The sequence below is a fragment of the Lagopus leucura genome, unplaced genomic scaffold (assembly GCF_019238085.1).
Source record: "Lagopus leucura isolate 7727_CA_CO unplaced genomic scaffold, USGS_WTPT01 Super-Scaffold_100053, whole genome shotgun sequence".
NCBI lineage: Eukaryota > Metazoa > Chordata > Aves > Galliformes > Phasianidae > Lagopus > Lagopus leucura.
In genome coordinates this window covers 2030886-2050631 of record NW_024962299.1, presented here as the reverse complement: position 1 = coordinate 2050631, position 19746 = coordinate 2030886, and the positions used below count along the sequence as shown (strand labels likewise).

The following is a 19746-nucleotide window of genomic DNA, read 5'->3' as shown; positions in this document are numbered from 1 at the left end:
TTCTCTTTCTGGTGGAGGAACATTCTCGCTGAGCCATCATTTGGGATGACTTCATTTATTTTCTTCTAGCCTCAGGTTATCCCCTCCGGACGCGTTCATGTGCGTGCCTGCAGCCCCACTCTTCTTGGCATCGCCTGGTTCTGGGCCAAGTCCTGCCAGAGTAATTGCTCTGAGAGTCAAGAAGTCTTCCCTGGGGTAAATCCACTGCAAGTCAGCACACAACTCTCTGCTTATCCCCATGGGCCATTATTTTGCTGCCATTATGATAAATTATGACAAAATTCTCACTCACAGCGCAGGATCTGTCCCTCTTTTCAGCAGGGCAGCGGTGACTGAGATGTTGTGCATCTGCTCTCATCCATGTCTTGCACCCAGCCCTCGGGATGCTGCATTCCCCCTGTGTAATCACCCCATTAATCTCATGCAATTCATGCTTTAGGAAGCACTTTGCAAGAGCTGATAGCAAGGGAAGAGCTACAGAAATGGATGTGACTTTGGTTGTGTTAGCACAGCAAGCAGTAGATGCTTTGCATCCTATGCTTCCTCTGCAATCCTTGAGGTTGGAGGTGCTCTGCAGCTCAGGTTGGGTCCATTTTTATCAGAAGTGCTTGTCTTGCTACATCCTTAGTCCCACTGCATTTTGCAGCACCCCAGCTCCAAAACAGCCATAGCTGGTCCATCCTGGCACAGAGAGCGGAAAGCAATAAAATCCTGTTTCCTCTGCAGGGAAAAAAAAGAGTCTCCCAGCTCCTTGTGAGATTAAGCTCTGTGCACATATCTGCAAATGTGAGAGGGCAGAGGTTAAGCCAGGTGGTGCAAGGGGAGGAGGTGACAGTGCTTAGCAATGCAGATCAGATGGCTCTGAGAGCTTCCAGCCTTCGTGGCCAAATCCTGGGATATTGAGGGGTTTAAGAGGTAATAAAGTCAAAAGAGGGAGGAGGGAGGGAACTCAGCTCCATGATCTGGAGGTGTCCACGAAGATATGCAGATGTCCCAGAGGCCGTCAGGGAGGCAATCCCCATTGGCAATCCTCCACCTATGAGGGAGGCAGATGTGAGGTTTGGGTTTTGCTGTGCTGGGAGCAGCTCTGAGACGCTGGCAGCGCAGTAGCAGGACGGGCTGGCCGATGGAGCAGCTCTCCTCAAATCCCTGCATCCTCTGCTTAGAAAACCTTGCCAAGCAGATGCAGCGATTGCTCCTGGCAGTCGTGCAGCTTTAGGAGTAGGTTTTAAGGCCATGCAGAGATGACAGCTTCCTGGGCACCTCTGCCTTGCTGCAGCAGGAACCTGCTGTGACCAATTTGCTGCCTCCACTCCAGCTGAGATGTGCTGTCACGCCTGCCCTGAGCCTGCTTTGTTCTGCTCCTTGTCACCATCTCTGGCTTTCAGCAAAGGGCCTTGCTTGCTCTACAGTGCTTCATTTTAACCTGGTTTTTCAGCCATAGGCTTGCAAGGAGAGGGGGGAAACCTTGGGAGCTTCCTGGGGCTGGGGATCAGATTGAAGACTCTGATAGACAATACGCAAGGACTTTTCTCCCTGCCCCTCACATGCTCAAATCCAACCAGAGGACATGTCCCATGTCCCCCCCAAGATGCCTGCTGTCCATCCTGCTGTCTGTCCCTTGTTTGCCCTGTGCCCAAGCTCTGCTCCTCACCCTGCCCTGCAGGTGCCAGTCCTAATCCCAGCATTCTGCCTCCCTCCCAGCTCTAATCCTATAAATCCTGAGCAAATCCTCCCAGTGACCCTTCTCCAAGGCAATCTTTGCTTGGAGAAAGCATTTTTTGGGGGCATACACAGGGAACCACAGCCCGTGCTGGGGAAAGACAGCAGCCTTAACCACTTCCTGCTTTTCCCTGTGTATAAAATGCCTTTAAACCTGCAGAAGGGTGGTGCAAGTTGTCATTCAGATGGGAAAGGCAAGCCACTGCCCAGCTCAGGAGGATCCAACAGGTACTGATGGCTAAGGGCAAAGAGCATTTCACGCAGAGCAAGGATGGAAAGCCTCTATCAGTCTGAGCCAGAGGGGATCTGCTGGGCTGTTGTTATCAGGGCTGTTTCACATGAGGGGCACTATTTTAAGGCTATTTAAGTCTCCCTTGCCCCGATACCACACAGTGCTGGACCCTACTTTGGCATTGCCCCAGGCTGGGCTCAGAGTGTGCCCAGGGCTTGCAAATCCACCCAGCGAGGGCTTAGCCAGGTGGTGAATCACTGCATTGTGAGACAGCCCCAAAAAGATTAAAGCTGACCTAAGAATTAAAAACAAGCTGTGCAGTTCAACCGATAGGGATAACATGACAAAGCGTGCCAACGGGATGGGATTGCAACCCCAGGGCAGGAAAGCAGCAGATTACCACTACACATTGCAGTACACAGGGCATGCTGACTGTGCTTGGGTGGTGTTTTCCTACCTGGGATTGATTTCTTGTGGCTCCATTTTCCAGCACGGATGGCTTTAACCCGAGGCACAGCAAGATGCAGCGTGCATCCCAGCAAACTGCCAGTTAGGTAACTCCAGCAAGTGCCCACGCAAATGGAGGAGTTCAAGCAGGGGCACGTTTCTGAGAATAATAACCACACAGATATATCCCCATGAGGCTTTTATTTCTATAGAGCCTCTCCCTCCCGCTGCATACTGGATGAAAGCATGATGTACAGAAAAAAAATACATGGTAATACACCAATTGCTTTCACCACTGCCGGCAGCAGACGGGATGGAGTCTGCTCCTGGATGACAATCCCAGCCTCCCTGCACTTTCCTTTTCCAAATTCAGGCTGGATCTATAGGGAAGCCCAGGGGAAGAAGGCTCCATTTGCCCCAGTGCCTCATCTGGTTCCTAACAGCTAAAGCGCACACCCGCAAATTGACTCAGATGTTTTACTTTCTTCCCACATTGGGATACTATGACTGTAGAGATGGGGTTGGGATCCAGAGCCGCACTTCGCTTTTGGGAGTCTATAACGGGTGGCAAAGCCATTGGCTCTTGCAAATTAAGAATGAGCCCAAATGCAGCAGCCATAGAGACAGAAATGAAGAAAAATAACTGCTTACCTTCTGAAAGCTTCAAGTAGGCAGGGATCTCCAGCAAGAGATGCTCTCATCTCCACTGTCGAACCTTAAATGAGTTCTGGGAAGGGGTGGATCCTGGCTTCAGCCCTTCCAATCACTTGGGTACATTGCTTACACCTGAGCTGCCCTGGGTTGGCCCTGCCTTCCCACCAGGTGCTCCATCACTGCTTCAGACTGTAAAGTAGCATTTCCACTACAGAGCCCAAACGTTCCCAATAATAACAGGTCCCAGCAATAGCAGCTCAAGCAGGCTGATGCTACTCCTTCCCACAGGATGCATCACAGAATCATTCAGGTTGAAAAAGACCACTAAAGTCACCAAGTCCATCCTGCCATACCCACTGACCGTGTCCCTCAGTGCCACATCTCCACAGTTCTGCGACACCTCCGGGCACGGTGACTCCACCACCTCCCTGGGCAGCTGTCCCAGCGTGTCACCACACTTTTGGAGAAAAAATTTGAACCCGCTCTTTGCTTTTGCCTCCCCAGGGACGTATCAGGGCCAGTGGGTCGGAGGGATGCGCCAGGGGTACGGCGTCCGTCAGAGCGTTCCCTACGGCATGGCTGCGGTCATCAGGTCACCCCTGAGGACGTCCATCAACTCCCTGCGCAGCGAGCACACCAATGGCACGGCCCTGCACCCCGACTCCTCGCCGGCGGTGGCCGGCAGCCCCGCCGTGTCCCGAGGTGGCTTTGTCCTCATGGCCCACAGCGATGCCGAGATCCTCAAGAGCAAGAAGAAAGGCATCTTCCGCCGGTCGCTGCTGAGCGGGCTCAAGCTCCGTAAGTCCGAGTCCAAGAGCTCCTTGGCCAGCCAGCGGAGCAAGCAGAGCTCCTTCCGCAGCGAGGCCGGGATGAGCACGGTCAGCTCCACCGCCAGCGACATCAACTCCACCATCAGCTTGGGCGAGGGCGAGGCTGAGCTGTCTGTCATCGAAGACGACATTGATGCCACCACCACTGAGATCTACGTTGGAGAGTGGAAGAACGACAAGCGGTCGGGTTTTGGGGTGAGCCAGCGCTCCGACGGCCTGAAGTACGAGGGCGAGTGGGCCAACAACAAGCGCCACGGCTACGGCTGCATGACCTTCCCCGATGGCACCAAGGAGGAGGGCAAGTACAAGCAGAACGTCCTGGTCAGTGGCAAGAGGAAGAACCTCATCCCGCTGCGGGCCAGCAAGATCCGCGAGAAGGTGGATCGGGCCGTGGAGGCGGCCGAGAGAGCGGCCACCATCGCCAAGCAGAAAGCAGAGATCGCCGCCTCCAGGTAGGCATCGGGGCACCTCGGCCCCAGCGGCAGTGGGGGGACGTGGGAGGAGGTTTGTGTCTTATAGAGGCTTATAGTTGCTTGGGGGAGGCGTTGTGGAGCTGGAGGCTTGGGGGATGTTGAGGTGGGTGTTGGTTGATGGTGCAGCCTTGGCTGCGTCTGTGGGCTTGCTTCTTGGATCTGTGCAAAGCCAAGCCTTTGTGCTTACGCACGGGTAAACTTTGTGGACTCTTCTCAAAAATGGGATGGATCCAGGCTGAATTGCTCCTCGTGCTCACTGTTGAGGGCGCACGACTCCCAAAACAGCAATAGAGAGTCAACTGGAGCAGTGCACTCACTGAGAGCCACGTGAGGGTGGCTGCAGCATGGTAGGATTGGGGTTCTGAGTCCCTGGGTGGGACAGGCAGCTGTCACTTGGGAGGTCCTGGGCTGTCTTCCCCATTTCTCCACACCCTGATAGGAGAAGGGCTCCTGCAGTGCTGTTTCCCCAAATCCTCTCTCTGACACAGCCCAGAGAAACCACCCTAAGGATGGTCTGTGCCATTTCAGGGATCAGATATGGCTGAAAAACAACAGAAGAGGAGGAAAGAAAAAACAACAGGGTGATATCTAGTTTAGCTTAAAATCATGTCCGACTCAAGTGCCTTGTAGCCAGTTCCCAGAATGTGCATAGAGCATGGTGAGCTGCAGTGAGCAACCAGAAGAGAGGTGAGCTGAAGAGGAAAGGCTCTTCAGCTGAGATCAGGGATCTCTGCAGCACTTTGGGGAGTGGTTTATTAAAGCACGGGGTTTTCTTTCTGTTTTCTGACCAAATGCTACACGTAGAACCCAGGTGGTTGGGGAAAAAAATCAGGCAGCTCCTCAGTCTCCTGTGCTGGATTAATTGTTGGATCTGGATCATTTGTATTCAGTGTCACACTTGAAATCTTTATCAGCATGTCTGCTGATGACTGATATGCAATGTGAATGAGACTCCCAGGCCTGCTTGGCGAGCATATTTGGACTTGATGTTTTCTAGCTGATGTTGGACCAAGCTGTTGTCAAAGCTTTAAAAAAAAATAAATCCCACTCGAATGCCAGGTAGGGAAAAGACTGCAGAGCAGAGGAAAGACCAGATCTTTCTGTGTGATGAGACGATGTGAACGTCTTGAGACAGTGGGCTGAACCCTGGAAATGGAGATCTCCTTTCTGAGAGCCTGGGTATCCCCAGGTGGTTCCAGTTCTGGAACACCATGAGAGCAGGAGCTGGGAGACATGTGGCCCCCACAGGCTGGAAATGCTTTAATGAGTTGTTGGCATGTAAGGCTCCACCTCTAATTGTGAGAGAGGAGCAGGAGGAAAAATAATCAGATCCATCTGGGGCACAAACACCTTCTGCCCCCATATCAGATGGGGAACATGGAACCCATGACCATGTGTGCATCCAGAGAAAGGACAAATAGGATTTAGGGCCACTCAGCAGACCCCGTTAGTCATTAGTAAAGCTGCAAAGAAATAAATGAACGGGACTGCTTCAAGGATACCCCAGCAGAGATGCAGCCCAAGTTTGGCATCGCTCACGAGCATCGTGACCCCTTCCTCCCACACTGCCACCTCCCAGCTTTACCCTTCCTGCTCCAGAACAGACACAAGAAAGCGTGGCCACACCAGGATTTACTCTTCTGATGGCACAAACATTGCCTCTGGTGTGTGGGGGAGCTGAAAAGCCCTGTATTGATTCTGCTGTGCAGCACATGGGGATGGGGATGGGCAGATTCCAACGTGACTTGCGCAGTGCATTAGTGCTGGGGTAGCGTCTGCGCATGACGCCCATCCTTCCACCTGCATTAATGGCTCATGTCAAAGCCCCAAAACTTAGCAGCAAAGAGCCAAGCTGTCTGGCTGCATTCAAGCACGCCTGCGGGGCTTAGGATTTGCTGGAGGCACAGAGGAAGTGGGACTCGGTGTTGTGCACACTCAAGGTGCTGGGGACTCTGTGGTGTTTGCAATTTGCCAAATGGAAGTGGGAAGCAGGAAACCTGTTCTGTCTGAAATGCACAGGCTTTCTTGTTGAGCTCTTTCCCATTGTAATAGTTCTTACACGGATGCTCTCGGCTGCACCCCAGCATGCAGAAGCAGAAGACAGCAAGGTTTTACGACCGGCTAGAAAGGCTTCCACGTAATTAACATGATTCATTTTCAAGCTTCTAAATGGATCAACACACCCCTGCAGTGCCCACACCAAATTGCATTGTCCGAGCTGAAATAAAAGCACAAAATAGGCAGTAGGTACATTAGCAAAGGGTTGTTTGTGGCCCTTTGGGGCTCACAGGTGCAATATTCCACATGTAAAACCAACGAGAGCCACTGGCTTACCATCAACCTCCAGGACAGGCTTTGTGTGCGTGTGTGCACGTGAATGTGTATGCTCTCCTGTCTAATAATGTGGCTGAATTCGCTGCACAGCCTTTCCCTCGGTGGGGGAAAAATATGTGGCCACCCACAGATTTCATTAAATTTGTGAGGATTCAGTATTTTTGAAAACTCAGCCTCTCTGTCAGATTTGGTTGGAATTGGCCAACACGTTCAGAAGTTATTAGTGTGGGAGTGATGGCGTATAGATATATAAACAGCACAATCGCATAAGCGAGCCCCATTTCCTGAGGAAAGTAGGCTAAAAACATAGTGTGCTGAAGACAAGTAAATTGGATTCTTCAAGTTGTTTCAGTCTGCACAAAGCACAATGTGATCTGCGACACAGAAATGTAAGCTCATTTCAGGAGCAGTTTGCAGGTTCCGTAGATGATTCTCCTAAATTTTCCCTAACGCAATTAAAAAGGAAAGAACATTTTCTATCCTCCTGCTCCTCTAAAGTCATTGGGTGAGAAGAGGCAGCGTTCAGGGCTGGAAAACAAATGTTTCTCCCCATCCTTCCTGCTCACACTCCCCATCCTTTCCTTGAGGACTGAGGACAGGGATGAAAGCAGAGGGGATGGACGGAGGTGAACTTTCGGGCAGGGGTAATTCCCTTTGCAGCAGACTCTTCTTCCTGCCTTCCTCTTCCCCAATATTCCCCAATATGAGCTATTGGTTTTTTCCAATCCGGGGAGCCCCGTTCTGCCCCATTACAATGAATGTGTCGGGTGTCCACTTTGTGCTTCATTCCCCACCCCACCAAGCATGAGCCCACTTGGAAGAAGGATGCACTGAAGACACCGGACCCCATCTCCCCAGTAACACACTGATACCCACCGTGTCCATAGGCACCGGTGTGCCACGGGCAGCTAAAACACAACATCCAGCCATTGAGCCAGCAGGCTCTTCCATCTCAGAGTTTTGGAGGAAGAGGTTGGACTTCCATCAGAGAAATGGGCATTGGTGTGATGGGCAGCGCTGGGACGCGCTCAGCTCCGCACTCACGGTCCCGTAGCACTGGAGGGGATGCTGCTCTCGGGTTAGTCCTAAATAACATGCTTCCAGGTGTAATTATAGCCTAGCCATTCGCTAATGATGAGAAAAATATAATTAAGCTCAACGTCCTCAGGAGGAATCGGGCTGCAAATTAGCGTGGTGTCATTCAACTTCAGAAAGTAAAAGCGGAGGGGGAAAAAAAAAGAAGTGAATGAAGCCAGGAAGGATGGGTAAAGGAGGATGCTGGGGCTCTGCGTGTGCCCCACACCTGGCACACAGAGGGGAGCAGCAAGGCAAGAAGAGCCCCAGAGTGCTAAGCAACAAAGTGCAGGAGGTTGTCTGAGCCAAGCAGGTGTTTTCTTTAGAAAATGGAAATGCAGCCCAGGCAAAAGCCACAGAAAAGAATAGACGCGGCAGTTCCGATCCCAAACATTTCAAGTTGCAGTAATGTCACCCCCGGCAGAACGCCGAGCTGTAACGATGCTGCTTAATGCTCTCTCAGGTCTGTGCCTGCAGCTTTGTGATTGTGCTTGGCTGTGTTGGATCCCAGGGTTGTGCTGGCTCTCCTGCAGGGGCTCCCGGCCCTGTCTCACCATTCGCTGCGGATGGAGCCTGGAGGATGTGGGGTGCAAAGGGTTGTGTGCGTCCCCTTCCTCTGGCTGGGATGGTGGGATGAGCTGGCAGCTGGAATGGGAAAAGCTGAACTGGGAGAAAACATCACCACTGCCCCTTCATCGGGACCAACGGGGCCGCTGGTGGTGCTGTGTGGTGCCCATTGGGAACCCTCCATCCCTGTCCACACTGCCCATCCTTTCCTTGAGGACAGAGGACAGGGATGAAAGCAGAGGGGAGAGACGGAGGTGACCTTTCGGGCAGGGGTGATTCCCTTTGCAGCAGTCTGTTTTCTTCCTGCCTTCCTCTTCCCCAAACACCCCCAGGGCATCTCATCCTTACCCACTCTTGCAGCCCCTACTGTCCATATAGTGACTGCCTTAAATCCTCGTGCAGTGCGATCTAATAACTTCCTGCTCAGACAGGACTTAAGGCATTAAACCTTGCTGCAGCTATGTCAGAGGTCAGGAGCAGACAGCACGCTCACACAGGGACAGGCAGTGTGTCCCCAGCTGCCACCACGCTGAGTGCAGCACCCACTGTATGAATGGGGAGAGCTGGCTGTCTTTCGGGTGAGCAGTGCTTTGCAAAGTAATCCCTCTTAAAACAAATAAACAAACCCTCATCTGCTCTCCTTTGCTGCTCTTCAGCCATGACCCGACTCCCTTCTTCACTGTTCCTACCACTTTCTCTTCTCACTGAGCTGAATCAACCCAAATCCAAGATGCAGGTGTGTGGGATGGGTTTGTGTAAGCCGAATCAACCCAAATCCAAGATGCAGGTGTGTGGGATGGGTTTGTGTAAGCCTTTCCAACATTGCCAGGTGGTGATGGAATAGCATAGGAAGGGCGAGGATGGAGCCACGATCCTGGCAAAGTGCAGCTGGAGGGGCTGTCATAGCAGCAGTGGAGCAGGAATGGCTTTTGGGGAATGCAGGATGAAGGAGTGACTCAGAATAGGAGAGCTGGCTGCACTATGCCATGGGACCACAAGGAGAGGGGGTGAGATGAAGGATTAGGAGTGCAGTGATCCCAAGAAGTGATCCCCTGGGGGTTCAATCAGTGCCTGCCTTCTCCTCCTCTTCTTTCTCCTCCCTCTCTTCCTCCTCCTCTGTGCACAGCAGCCCATCAGGCACCCAGATCACCTGCCTGCTTCTTAATCCAACACTTCTACCAGCTTAGTACATGGGCTGAGCTGAGGGGCAGAATGAGCCCAGTGCAGGATGATTGCAGCCTCCCAGTCCATGTGGGTCCCCACTGACATGGGGCATAGGGCAAGCAGGGCAGGCATTGCCTCTACTGTGCAGGGTGATGGAAGGAGGTGAGGAGGAGGAGGATGGGGAAGGCTCTTCTTCATGCTGATGGCAGCGGGAAGGGAGCAGGGTGCTGCCACCCCATAGTTTCAAGTGAAGCCGCACTTCTTCATACGCGGGGGGGGGGAGAGAAGAAAAGCCAGCGAGGACCAAAAGCCATCCCCTGCTTCTCCTTTCTGCCACTGTTCAATTAGAAAAAAATTACAGGGTTGCTTTTCTCAGCTATCTCTGGGAGGATCCTCCCCCCTCCCCCAGCCCTGCGCAGCTGCCTGGCTCACAGCCCCCGAGCCTTCCTCCCTCCTCATCCTCACCATAGCAGCTGGCAGGGCCACAGGACATCCTGCAGCAGGCTCAAGTGTGGCGTATAGCTGTGGCATCCCTTACCCCCCCCATCCACAGGAGCTGCTGTGTGGTGCACCCCAGTGATGCCACATACGCAAGCTATAGGTTGTCCCTATGCTGCAGCAAGCCCCAGTGCTGCCTTCCCATCCTGTGAGAGAGGCCTGCTTGCTTTTCATCTCCCAGCTCTCGTTTTTGGCTCCTTGGCACATATCCCTGCTGGCTGTGCTGCTCCCACCCCAGCCTCCCACCCCTGTGCATCCCTGCAGCAACCTCCCCACAATCCCCTATGCTCCTCAGCCCTCCCAGCCCTGAGCCCTGTTTCCTCTCTGGAGTGAGGCAAAAGCAATATCAGGAGTGCAGCTGAGATGAAAACGCAGAGCCGGGCAAAAATATTGAATGTTTTCCTTGTGGGTGTTGTTAAGGATCGCTGTCCCCACTGGCAGAGATTCGAAGATGTGAATTCGGGAGGAGCAGGGGGACCATTCCCCAAGGAAATCCTAAAGGAATGAGATTTGTGTCTCCTTGTCCGTGCAGGACAAACAACAAACCATCCTGCCTCCCTAATCCAGGAAATTAAAGGATTTGACCACAGACCTCGCTAAGTGAATTTCCCCCCTTGGAAATCCCTGGCGGATTTAACCCATGGATCCAACGATTATCCCCTTGAAGTTGTGACTAAGCAAGGTCCCAATTCTTCAGGGTGCTGAGCACCCTAAAATTCCCTTTTAGTGATGACACAGCCTCCTCAATCAGCTTCTTTTACCCACCTTGGGCTCCAAGCTGGGATTCCCCAGCAGTTTCTGCCTCTCCCCATTTTCTCCCCATCTCCTGGGGGATGCTCCAGCCCTGGAAGGCACTTTTTCCAATGCCAGAGGCATGGGGCAGGATTGGGGCAGGGATCTGCAACTCACCTGGATCCTAGAAATGCTTTCTCTGCTATAAGCCTGCGTCTGTCTGCTCTGTCTCTCATCACCACAGCACAGAGGTGAAGCATCAATAATTAAAAGCCCAGATTCTCCCCCGAGCTCTGAATCCCTTCCCCTGTTGTGTGTCAGTTGCTTAAGTGGAGATTTTCACGGGCTCTGCCTTAGGGGAAGAGCAGATCTGGGGCTGCCTGCCATCCTCAAGGCGTGACGAGGGGCTGCATCCCAACCAGAGGATGCTGTGGGGTGCTTGGGGTGCACATCTGTGGAGTAAAGCATCTCCTGGGTGGGCTCTGAAGTTTGAGGCAGGCAGGAGCTGCTCGTTGCTGTGGCAACACAGAAGATGTGTATTTCATTTTTTTTTTCCTCTCCAACAGCCATTGGGGCTGCAGCTGGCAGCGCTCGCACAGCAGCAGGGTCTGGGCAGCCCCAAAGCAGCTGCACAGGGCTGGACATGGGTCCCTCTCCTTCCTGCCTGTCCCATCCGGGCTGTGGGAACCCACGAGGATGGGTCAGCTTCAGGCAGCACATAAAAGATGGGAAATATCACCCAACAGCCTTATCCCTCCTCCCATCCCCGAAGGGAACGGAGCTCTGGGGACTGCCGGCAGCATCCTGATGCAACATATTTTTCAGTGTTTTTGTGTCTGGTGTGCATTTAGTAGGGCTTTGTGGATCTGCGTTCAGCATAACCCTGTGCAGGGCTCAGCTGTGCTGGGGGATGTTGGCACCCTGTCCTTGTCCCCTTGGGCACCTTCCAGGGTGGCATTAAGCAGTGGCGTTAATGGGGTGCTGTTGAGGGGGGGGGGGTTCCTGTGTGCTACACAGTCAGCAATGCAGGAGCTGGAGGTGGCTGTGGAGATGGAGATGATGCTGTCACGTCCCTCACAGCACTGTCTGGTTTCCCATTACCCCCAGCTCCACCCCAGTGAAGTACCAAGAGCTGTGCCCATCACAGCTTGTTTGCTTTCTGAGCATCTCTTACAGCCTTACTACCCCATCACTCAAAGTACTGGACCATCTCAGTCCATCCCTCAGTCCCCTGCCCTATTGCACAGAAACGAGCCGCTCTCCCCACCCCACAGACCTGGAGGCAGCAGAGAAATCCCAGAGGGTGAGGCCGGATATCTCACACCACTCCTCCAGCAGCTGGAGAGAATCCATCAGCACTGCCAGGGCCGTGTCAGCTCCATGTCCTGGCCCAGCTCCAGCCTGTGCTGGAACTACAATATGAAGTTCAGTGATACAAGTCTGTTGCTGGCTCTGGACAAGCTTTATTGCAGTTTGCTTTGTGGTGTGGGTGGGTTTCTGCTGAGTGTTGGCTGGTTGCAATGCTGCGTGGCCAGAGGCACGTCACAGAGCATCCCTCTCAATCACATCCTACAGGCAGAGGATGGCTCCTGAGCTCAACATCATGCTGTGTCTTTCAGGCTTCAGGAGCTCCCACAGCAGAAAAAAAATATATATATAATACATATATATATAATAACATATATATACAAAATAAATACAAAAATTGCCTGGGAATCTTGTTTGCCAAATGTCTGTTTTGCTTGAGGAGACCAAAACTTGTGAAACTGCCAAAGCAATTCAGCCAAAACCCAAAAGGGGTAAAAAGGGTTAGGGAAAGAAAAAAAGGCTTTTTCCTCGTGGTTCTGTTGTTTTGCTTCAGAATTTGGGTTGACTCATTCTTTTCCGGGCATCAAAATGAAACTGAAATTAAACAGATGGATCTGCTTTTCCTGCCTGTAAGGTTCTCCTTCACCTGGAACTTTTTGCTGGACTTCCCCATGTCCTCTTCTTCCAAGTGCTTTTCCTTCAGCTGTAGGGAAAGTCTCCAACATGTCCCAAAGGGCCAGGCTGTGCCAATGGCTCATGGATGGGCTTTGGGGCCCTCCTGGAGTCCAATCAGGGGCTCCCCCAGCTCCCTGTGCTCATGCCGGGGTTGAATTCCTCTCTCTGTTCTGCCCTTTCCATCTCTGGCGTTGGAGTTTCTACCCCACTCTTCATCCCATGTGTGCCATCAGCCAGCTGAGGAGGTCAGTGTGAAAGATGGGGAGGAATGGGCTGTTTTAGGGAGCCTTCTCGTGAGGAATGCTGAAGGTCCACCAAATCCTTTCAACCTGCAGCACAGGGCAGCCATCCTCCAGGTCCCCACTAAGCCAGGATTTTCTACCAGCCTTTTATCTATCTCAAGAAGGTTGGCTTTCATTATTGACCGGGGTGATCCAGTCCTGATCCCACCTCTGCAGGGCATGACCACCTGCAGGTGGATGGTTGGCATCACACCAAGCCCCCTATCCACACCCTGCACGCCCCCACCGTGGTCATGCCTTGGTGGCACGGTTAGTGGACATAGTGGGGTGGGTCAACGGTTGGCCTAAATGATCTCGGTGGTCTTTTCCAACCTTAATGATTCTCTGATTCTATGTGATTCTCTGATTCTGTGCCACCTGTCGAATCCGTGGTGGCTCCCAAAATAACCAGCTGCCCCTATGCACAGGGATGGAGGACGCCCCAAGCGGTGCCATGTTGGAGACGGCTCGCCTGGAGACAGAGAGATGCAATAGGAATGCTGGATCCAGCCTGGAGTCATTACAGTCAGCAGCATGCACAGCCAAACTAAATGCTACACGTGTCCAAGCAGGCTGAGTTATGGCTGCTCTGGGAGCTCTAACTTGGCCTGCTGTGCATTTAAAAATCTCCACCCAAATGCGGCATCGATGTCGGGCTTTTCTACTGCTCTGTTTTTGCATTTAATACAGACAGTATAGATCTGCAGTGTGCAGAGGATCCAGCAGAGCCCAGGTTCCTCTGAGATTTTGTGCCTTCGTTTGCTTTTTCTTGGTTCTTTCTTCTTCTCTTTCTTGCCAAGGGTTGTTAGTGATTTCTTCCAACCTGTTTTGCCTCCTGCCTGGAAGTGGCAGGATCGTTTGTAACGTGCTATTTTTGCTCAGGGTTAGAGGAGTGTTTGTGCCTTTGGGATGTGTGCGTGGACGGCTGTCTGCAGGCACTCGACAAGAGCAGGGACCAGAGGGAGCTTAATGTTTCCCATTTCTCCTCTCATCATTCAAATGGGCCTTTTCCATGATGTACCTGGGTACTTATACAAAAAAAAAAACAACACGTGGAAACCTGCCCCATCCAACCCACAGTGATTGGAAGAAGAGAACATCTCCGCATCTCTTCTGCCCATTTCTTCCCTTTCCTTGAAGCCTACTCTTCCCACACCCTGCTCCAAATGCGTTCCTGCAGGTCTTGCATCACCTGCCATCATTTTCCAGCAGCTGATGAACATCCCAATGTTGCTGCAAGCAGAGAATCACAGAACGATTGGGTTGGAAGGGACATCAAAGACGATCCAGTTCCAACACCCTGCCATGGGCTGGTTGCCAACTACTGAACCAGGCACCAGGTCAGGTTGCCCATAGCTCCATCCACCTGGCCTTGAGCATCTCCGGGTATGGGGCACCCACAGCTTCTTTGGGCAGCCTATGCCACAGCCACACCATATCTGAAATGTTTCCAGCTTATAAGAAGATGGGAAACTCCATACCTGGAGCTGGATTTGTTCCCACCTGTCTCCATTCTCCATCAGTGTTGTCCTTCTGGTTGGGTACCAGAGCCGTCCACCCACCCCATATGGGTTGATGGTTGGACTAGATGATCTTAGTGGCCTTTCCAACCTTCATGATTATATGACTCCATATGCCCCAGCCCTCTGAAATCTATTTAGCTGTGCCAGGCTGGCACTTATTGTTTAGCACTGATAGGGATAACAAAAAAAATACAAGCATCCCTGTGACTGAATTGGGATGATGGCAATAAGGTGAGCTGGAGAGGATGGAGGCGTTAAGCCTTTTTAGTCCTGCCCTGAGAAGGATCTGGCTCAGAGTCCAGGGGGCTGCACATGCAGCTTTGGTGGGTTTTTCCTTCATCTGTAAGCTTGAAAAGCACAGAGCTGGAGGAGAACTGGCACGGGAGCCTGGAGCAAAGGAGCTCCATGGAAATTGGCCCCATTGCCACGTTTCCATGACTTTAGGAGAGCCTCAGGCTGGGACACAGGTCACATTGTGACACAGGGGGTCACATTAGCTGCTTTTTGCTCCTTGATTAAGCATTCCAGCAACAGGGGAGGGATGGTAAAGGAAAAAGTAGATGGAGGAAGCAGGCGAGGCAGATATGCTTGTGATAAGCAGGTAAATGGGAATTTATGTGCAGATAGCTAATTGGTGAGTCTAATATTCCACCCCCTGAACACCGGCACTGTATTACTGCCTTCGCAAATCACTCAAGGCAAGCCTAGTGCAATAACAACCCAACCAGGAGAGCTGTGAAAAGAGTCAAGCTGGAATTAAGAGTGGGTTTTATCAGGGCAATAAATGCCAGATAGTGAAAATAACAAACAGGTTGTTAATTGCTGCCATCTCTCAACTCCCTGAAGGAAGCGTCTAGACAGAGCCCAGCGCCGGGTCGCAGCCACCCCAGCTATGGGGCTGGTCTTATAGGGCCTGCAGGGTGCTGGATGTGGGATGGGAAAGGATGCTGAGCCGGAGCCCTGTGGGCACAGGCATGCAAGATGGGTTTGAAGCCCTCCCCAGCAGCACCACATGGCCACGCTCTGCCCTAAATCAGCCGTGCTCCCGCAGAGGTAGAAGCCAGACAGTCTGCAGCAGCTATTAATAATTCAGTCCCCATTTGTCCCATGGAGGAGAGTGGGAATTGTGGCCAAGCGTCGGGGTTTGAGGCAGCCCTGGGGTGGAGGCGGGTCCCAGGCAGGGGTTGGGTTGCCCTGACTGGGGCTGCGTTGGTGTTCACCCCCTTCCCCTCAGCTCTAGGGTTGGTTTACTGGCATTGATCACTCAGGGACTTTTGCTTTACAGCTCTCAGTGCATCTCAGCTTGCTGCAATTAGGGCCAGATCCTGCTCTCAGCTGTGCTAATGGGAGTGTGAAACAACCCCAGCCAACTCAATGCAGCTGAGCATGCTGCAGCCGAGCAAGCTTTGTGCACGCAGGCGGTCGGCCCCAAGGCAGCCACCAAACAGGAAAGCAGAGCCCTGAGACTTCTGTGCCCCGAGAAACGCTCTCACTGAATTTTCCCCAAAGTATTTTCTAGCAGCTACCGTGTGTTAATTGAATTTTGCCATTTGAAAAATGCATGACCCTCTGTAATGGAGGGAGAAAACGTTCCTCCAATAGGAGGATAAAGATGCATTTGGAGGGGGGGAAAAAAAAAAAAAAGCAAAACACAAAAGCTGCCTGATTACATATTGACCTGAGAGACAAAGTGAATCCAATGGAGCCAGCTTGCTCCCTTAGGAAAACTTGAGGCTGCTCATTATGGCCTGGGATGAGCTCACTGCCGGCGTGACTCCATCCGCACTGCTTGTGTGTGCCTATGGGCAAGCAGAGCTCCTCATCAGGCCCCAAAACACTGCACAGGAGAAGGCCTTAGGAACAGTTCTGATCATTAGCTGAACACTGTCAGATGTTGCAGCACGGCTTTGCTGTAGGATCGGGCAGTTCAAGGGGCAGTGATGGAGATGCCAATGAGAGCCAAGCTTTCTGCCATAGGGGAATTGCTGGCCGTCTCCACCCCAACACACAGAAGCAGCACAGCAGCAGTTTTGTGATTCCCTGGCGTGCCAGGATCCCTCTGAGCAAGGGACGGCTTTGTTAGCTAAGGAAATGGAATTCCCCAGCAACAGCTGCCATATGAATTTTGGGAAAGAGCCCTCCTTGCTCAGAAATGTTGCCCATATGATTCTTCGTCACATTTAAGCCACAAACGATGCAGATTTCCCAGTTTCCACACAACTGCCTTTGGCCCCAGCCAGGTTTTTCTCAAAAAGTCTGCTACTTCTTTTTTTCTCAGAAGAGAGTCTGCTTTCCTTACAGGAACACCAGGGAAAAAGGAGCACGGAGGATGGCTCTCTCATCAGCCCACGCTTTGATGAACCCGAGCATCACCTTTACCACTCCTGAGCAGACTCCGTTCCAGAAGTATTTCCAATGGTCCACAAATTTCCAGCCTAATTTGTTCTCCTGCCAGAGCTCTCTGTTAGCATAGACACCGCTCAAGCCTTGCCTGGTCTTATCTTTCCTTTGTTTCTTCCCAACCAAAGCTCACTCCTTTATGGCTAACCCAGCCCTGAGCATTAGTTTTGCAGCAAAAGCCCTCTCAGCTCTTAGTGCACACAGAGCCGAGCAGGAGTCACTGTTGGCATTCCTGAAAAGCCACATTCTTCCTTTCAGATCAGTTGACTCCAGCTTCTCATAGATTAGCCGGAGCCGATAAACTTGGCATTACGAGGCGCTCGCAGGTATTATCCTTTCCCCTGTCACTTCTGGCCGAATCGCAAGAGATCTGCAAAGATTTGCAGCAATGTTTGGTTGCTGTTCCCCCTGCCTCCTGCCAGTGCCTCCTGCCAGTTTGATCGCATGCCCGGTCTAGGAGAGCAGTGAGTCAGCTTGGCAAAACCCAATAAATGCAATAGCCCAAAGCCTCTCGTGGATCAGAGCAGAGCCATGGGTCTCAGGAGCTCCAATCCACCCCAGCATCCCCCTTTGGCTCCTCCCAGCCTCTGACACCATCCTGTTTGGATGCTCTGTGGGCTAAGATGAGACTTAGAAGCTGTAGCCATCCTCCAAAGCCCCTTTGCATTTGTGTGCATCGATACTGAGCCCATTTCCATTACACTGGGATGTGTTGATCCTTCTCCCACACTCATCCATCAATGGCAGAGGAAACCTAATGGAGCATCTTCCAGCAGAGGCACAACTTCTAACGGCTGAAATGAGGTGCAAGGGGCATCAAGTCCTTGCAAACAACGGCATTAGTCCAGTGTGATCATTGCAGGATTAGGCAACAAAGGGACAAATTCAAGCTTATTTTGACTGTGGTTTCTAGGATTTAGCCCCTCTGACCTACTGTCCAGTTTCAGAGTTGGGCAACACCCCAGCAAAATCCCCACCTGCGACTGAGAAAGGTGAGTAGATCAGTGCCTGTGGAGGAAGAACCGCTTTACATGGAGAGAAAGTCAATTAGCTGGGGAATTAAGATTTAGTGCACGCCACGAGCAGCAGGCATGTATAAAGGAGACAGCTGTTAAATTTAGTATGTGACAAAGTCATGCGAGCACTAACTGGATTACTTGCATTTATTTGGGAATACTTATGTATTTTATTATGCAACGTATAGATCATCATAATTCTGCTTTTCACTCCGACGCTGTCTCTCTGCAAGCATCTTAGAGAGCATTACAAACAATTAAGCCTGCCTGCGCCTCTGTGCAGCAGTCAGCGCTCTATCTGCTTTGTGGGCATTGCAAATATTTTAGATTGGAGATGACTTAATTAATGTAATTGATTTTAACTCTGCTCGGGTCGAACCCCCAAGCAGCTGCTGTTCCTGGGCTGATCTGATGGGGAAGAACTGGTCCAGAAGATGCTGGAGTAAGTTTCCCAGGGATGGAAAGCCATCAATCCAAAGGGATGGAAAATCATCACCCCAAAGGGACGGAAAACCATCAATTCAAGGGGATGAAAAGCCATTAACACCAAAAGGTTGGAAAGATACCCATCCCAGGGGGATGGAAAGCCATCAACCCAAAGGGACGGAAAGTCAACAACACCAAAGGGAAGGGAAGCCAAGAAGCCAAAGGGATGAAAAGTCATCCACGCCAAGGGGATGGATGTTTTGAACCGTCTCAATGAAGAAATGGGAGCCAATGGGTCCATGAGTGAGGAGCGTGGCACAGATGCTCCCTGCAGGCTGCTCCAGCATGCCCTTCCATTCTGCAGACAGCTTCGTCTGTCCCCAGGACTGCTTGTGAGCGGCACAAGCTGCTCCCAGCCTCCTTTGCTGGCACAGTGCTGGAAGAAGTGACAGATAGCTCCAGCTATCTGCCTCCAGCTGCCTCTCCAGGGAGCAGATCTGGCGGCAGCGTGTAATCCTGCCTGCTGAGTGCGGTCCAGACACCACCAGCCGTTATTAATCCTTTGTACCAGGCCTGCAGGGACCGGCAGCATGCTGTCTGAGAGCACTGCAGCACGGCAGGGACAGGCCCTTCTGCAGACTGCTCCTGGGTCAAGGAGGTAGAGGAGGCAGAGGAGGATGGAGGAGCACCGCGAGCTGATGGATGGACCGCTCCCATAGAAGTGCCCATAGGACAATGTCAGGCAGGCAGCATCCTAATTTCAAGCCTCAGCTGGCACTGTTTGTAGGTACCCCACCCCTGGAGGTGCCCAAGGCCAGGCCGGATGGGGCTCTGAGCAAACTGATGTGGTGGCCAGCAGCTCTGCCCATGGTAGGCAGGTTGGAACCGAAGCCAAGCCATTCTGTGATACTATAATTACTGTGGAGCAGTCGGTTTGCATTTTTAAAAAAGCACTGATTAGAGCAAAGGCAAGTCTGTGGCACTTAAAAACAAAGGACAAAAGGGACAGGGGATGTTCACATCCTGCCTGGGCTTAGAGAGGTGATGGGGCACAGCTGCGCTCCCACTCACACCGCGTGGCACGGAGCGAGGCACGTTGCTGGCCCTGTTTTCCATTTATAGGAGCCTGTCAGAAATGGCAACTCCTCTCCAAGCAGATGTCGAAAAATTAGAGGGAATTCAGAGAGCAGGAGGGGAAAAAAAAAAAGAAAAAAAGAAAAAAAAAAAGTGATTAAAGGAGATGGAGGGCCTGCTTTTGGAGGGAAAAGAAATCAGCAGAGCTATTTATATCGCTGCCTGCACCGGGGTGGGGAGGAACAGGATTTTTAAAGTGCCTCGAGAGCTCCGCTAAGGGGAAGGGACACCTCTGGAGGATGCACTCTGTGCAATA

The 19746-nt window shown here is 52.0% G+C and overlaps 1 protein-coding gene and 1 long non-coding RNA gene across 4 annotated transcripts in view; one reads left to right on the top strand and one right to left on the bottom strand.

Annotated features, from left to right (window-relative positions):
* JPH3 (junctophilin 3) overlaps positions 1 to 19746 on the top strand; it is a 41947-nt gene that overhangs the window by 9048 nt on the left and 13153 nt on the right. Inside the window, exons 2-3 of one of the 3 annotated variants that reach the window (XM_042885953.1) lie at positions 3560 to 4337; positions 16816 to 16920. In XM_042885953.1, coding sequence (XP_042741887.1) covers positions 3560 to 4337; positions 16816 to 16920 — 883 coding nt within the window. Of the gene's footprint in view, positions 1 to 3559; positions 4338 to 16815; positions 16933 to 19746 lie in introns of all 3 variants that reach the window. The other 2 variants (XM_042885952.1, XM_042885954.1) reach the window with 2 other exon arrangements.
* LOC122188007 lies at positions 701 to 3079 on the bottom strand. The gene is made up of 3 exons (XR_006181456.1): positions 3053 to 3079; positions 2412 to 2561; positions 701 to 1036 (listed from the first exon to the last, which is right to left on the bottom strand). It is a non-coding gene; the product is annotated as an uncharacterized LOC122188007 (long non-coding RNA).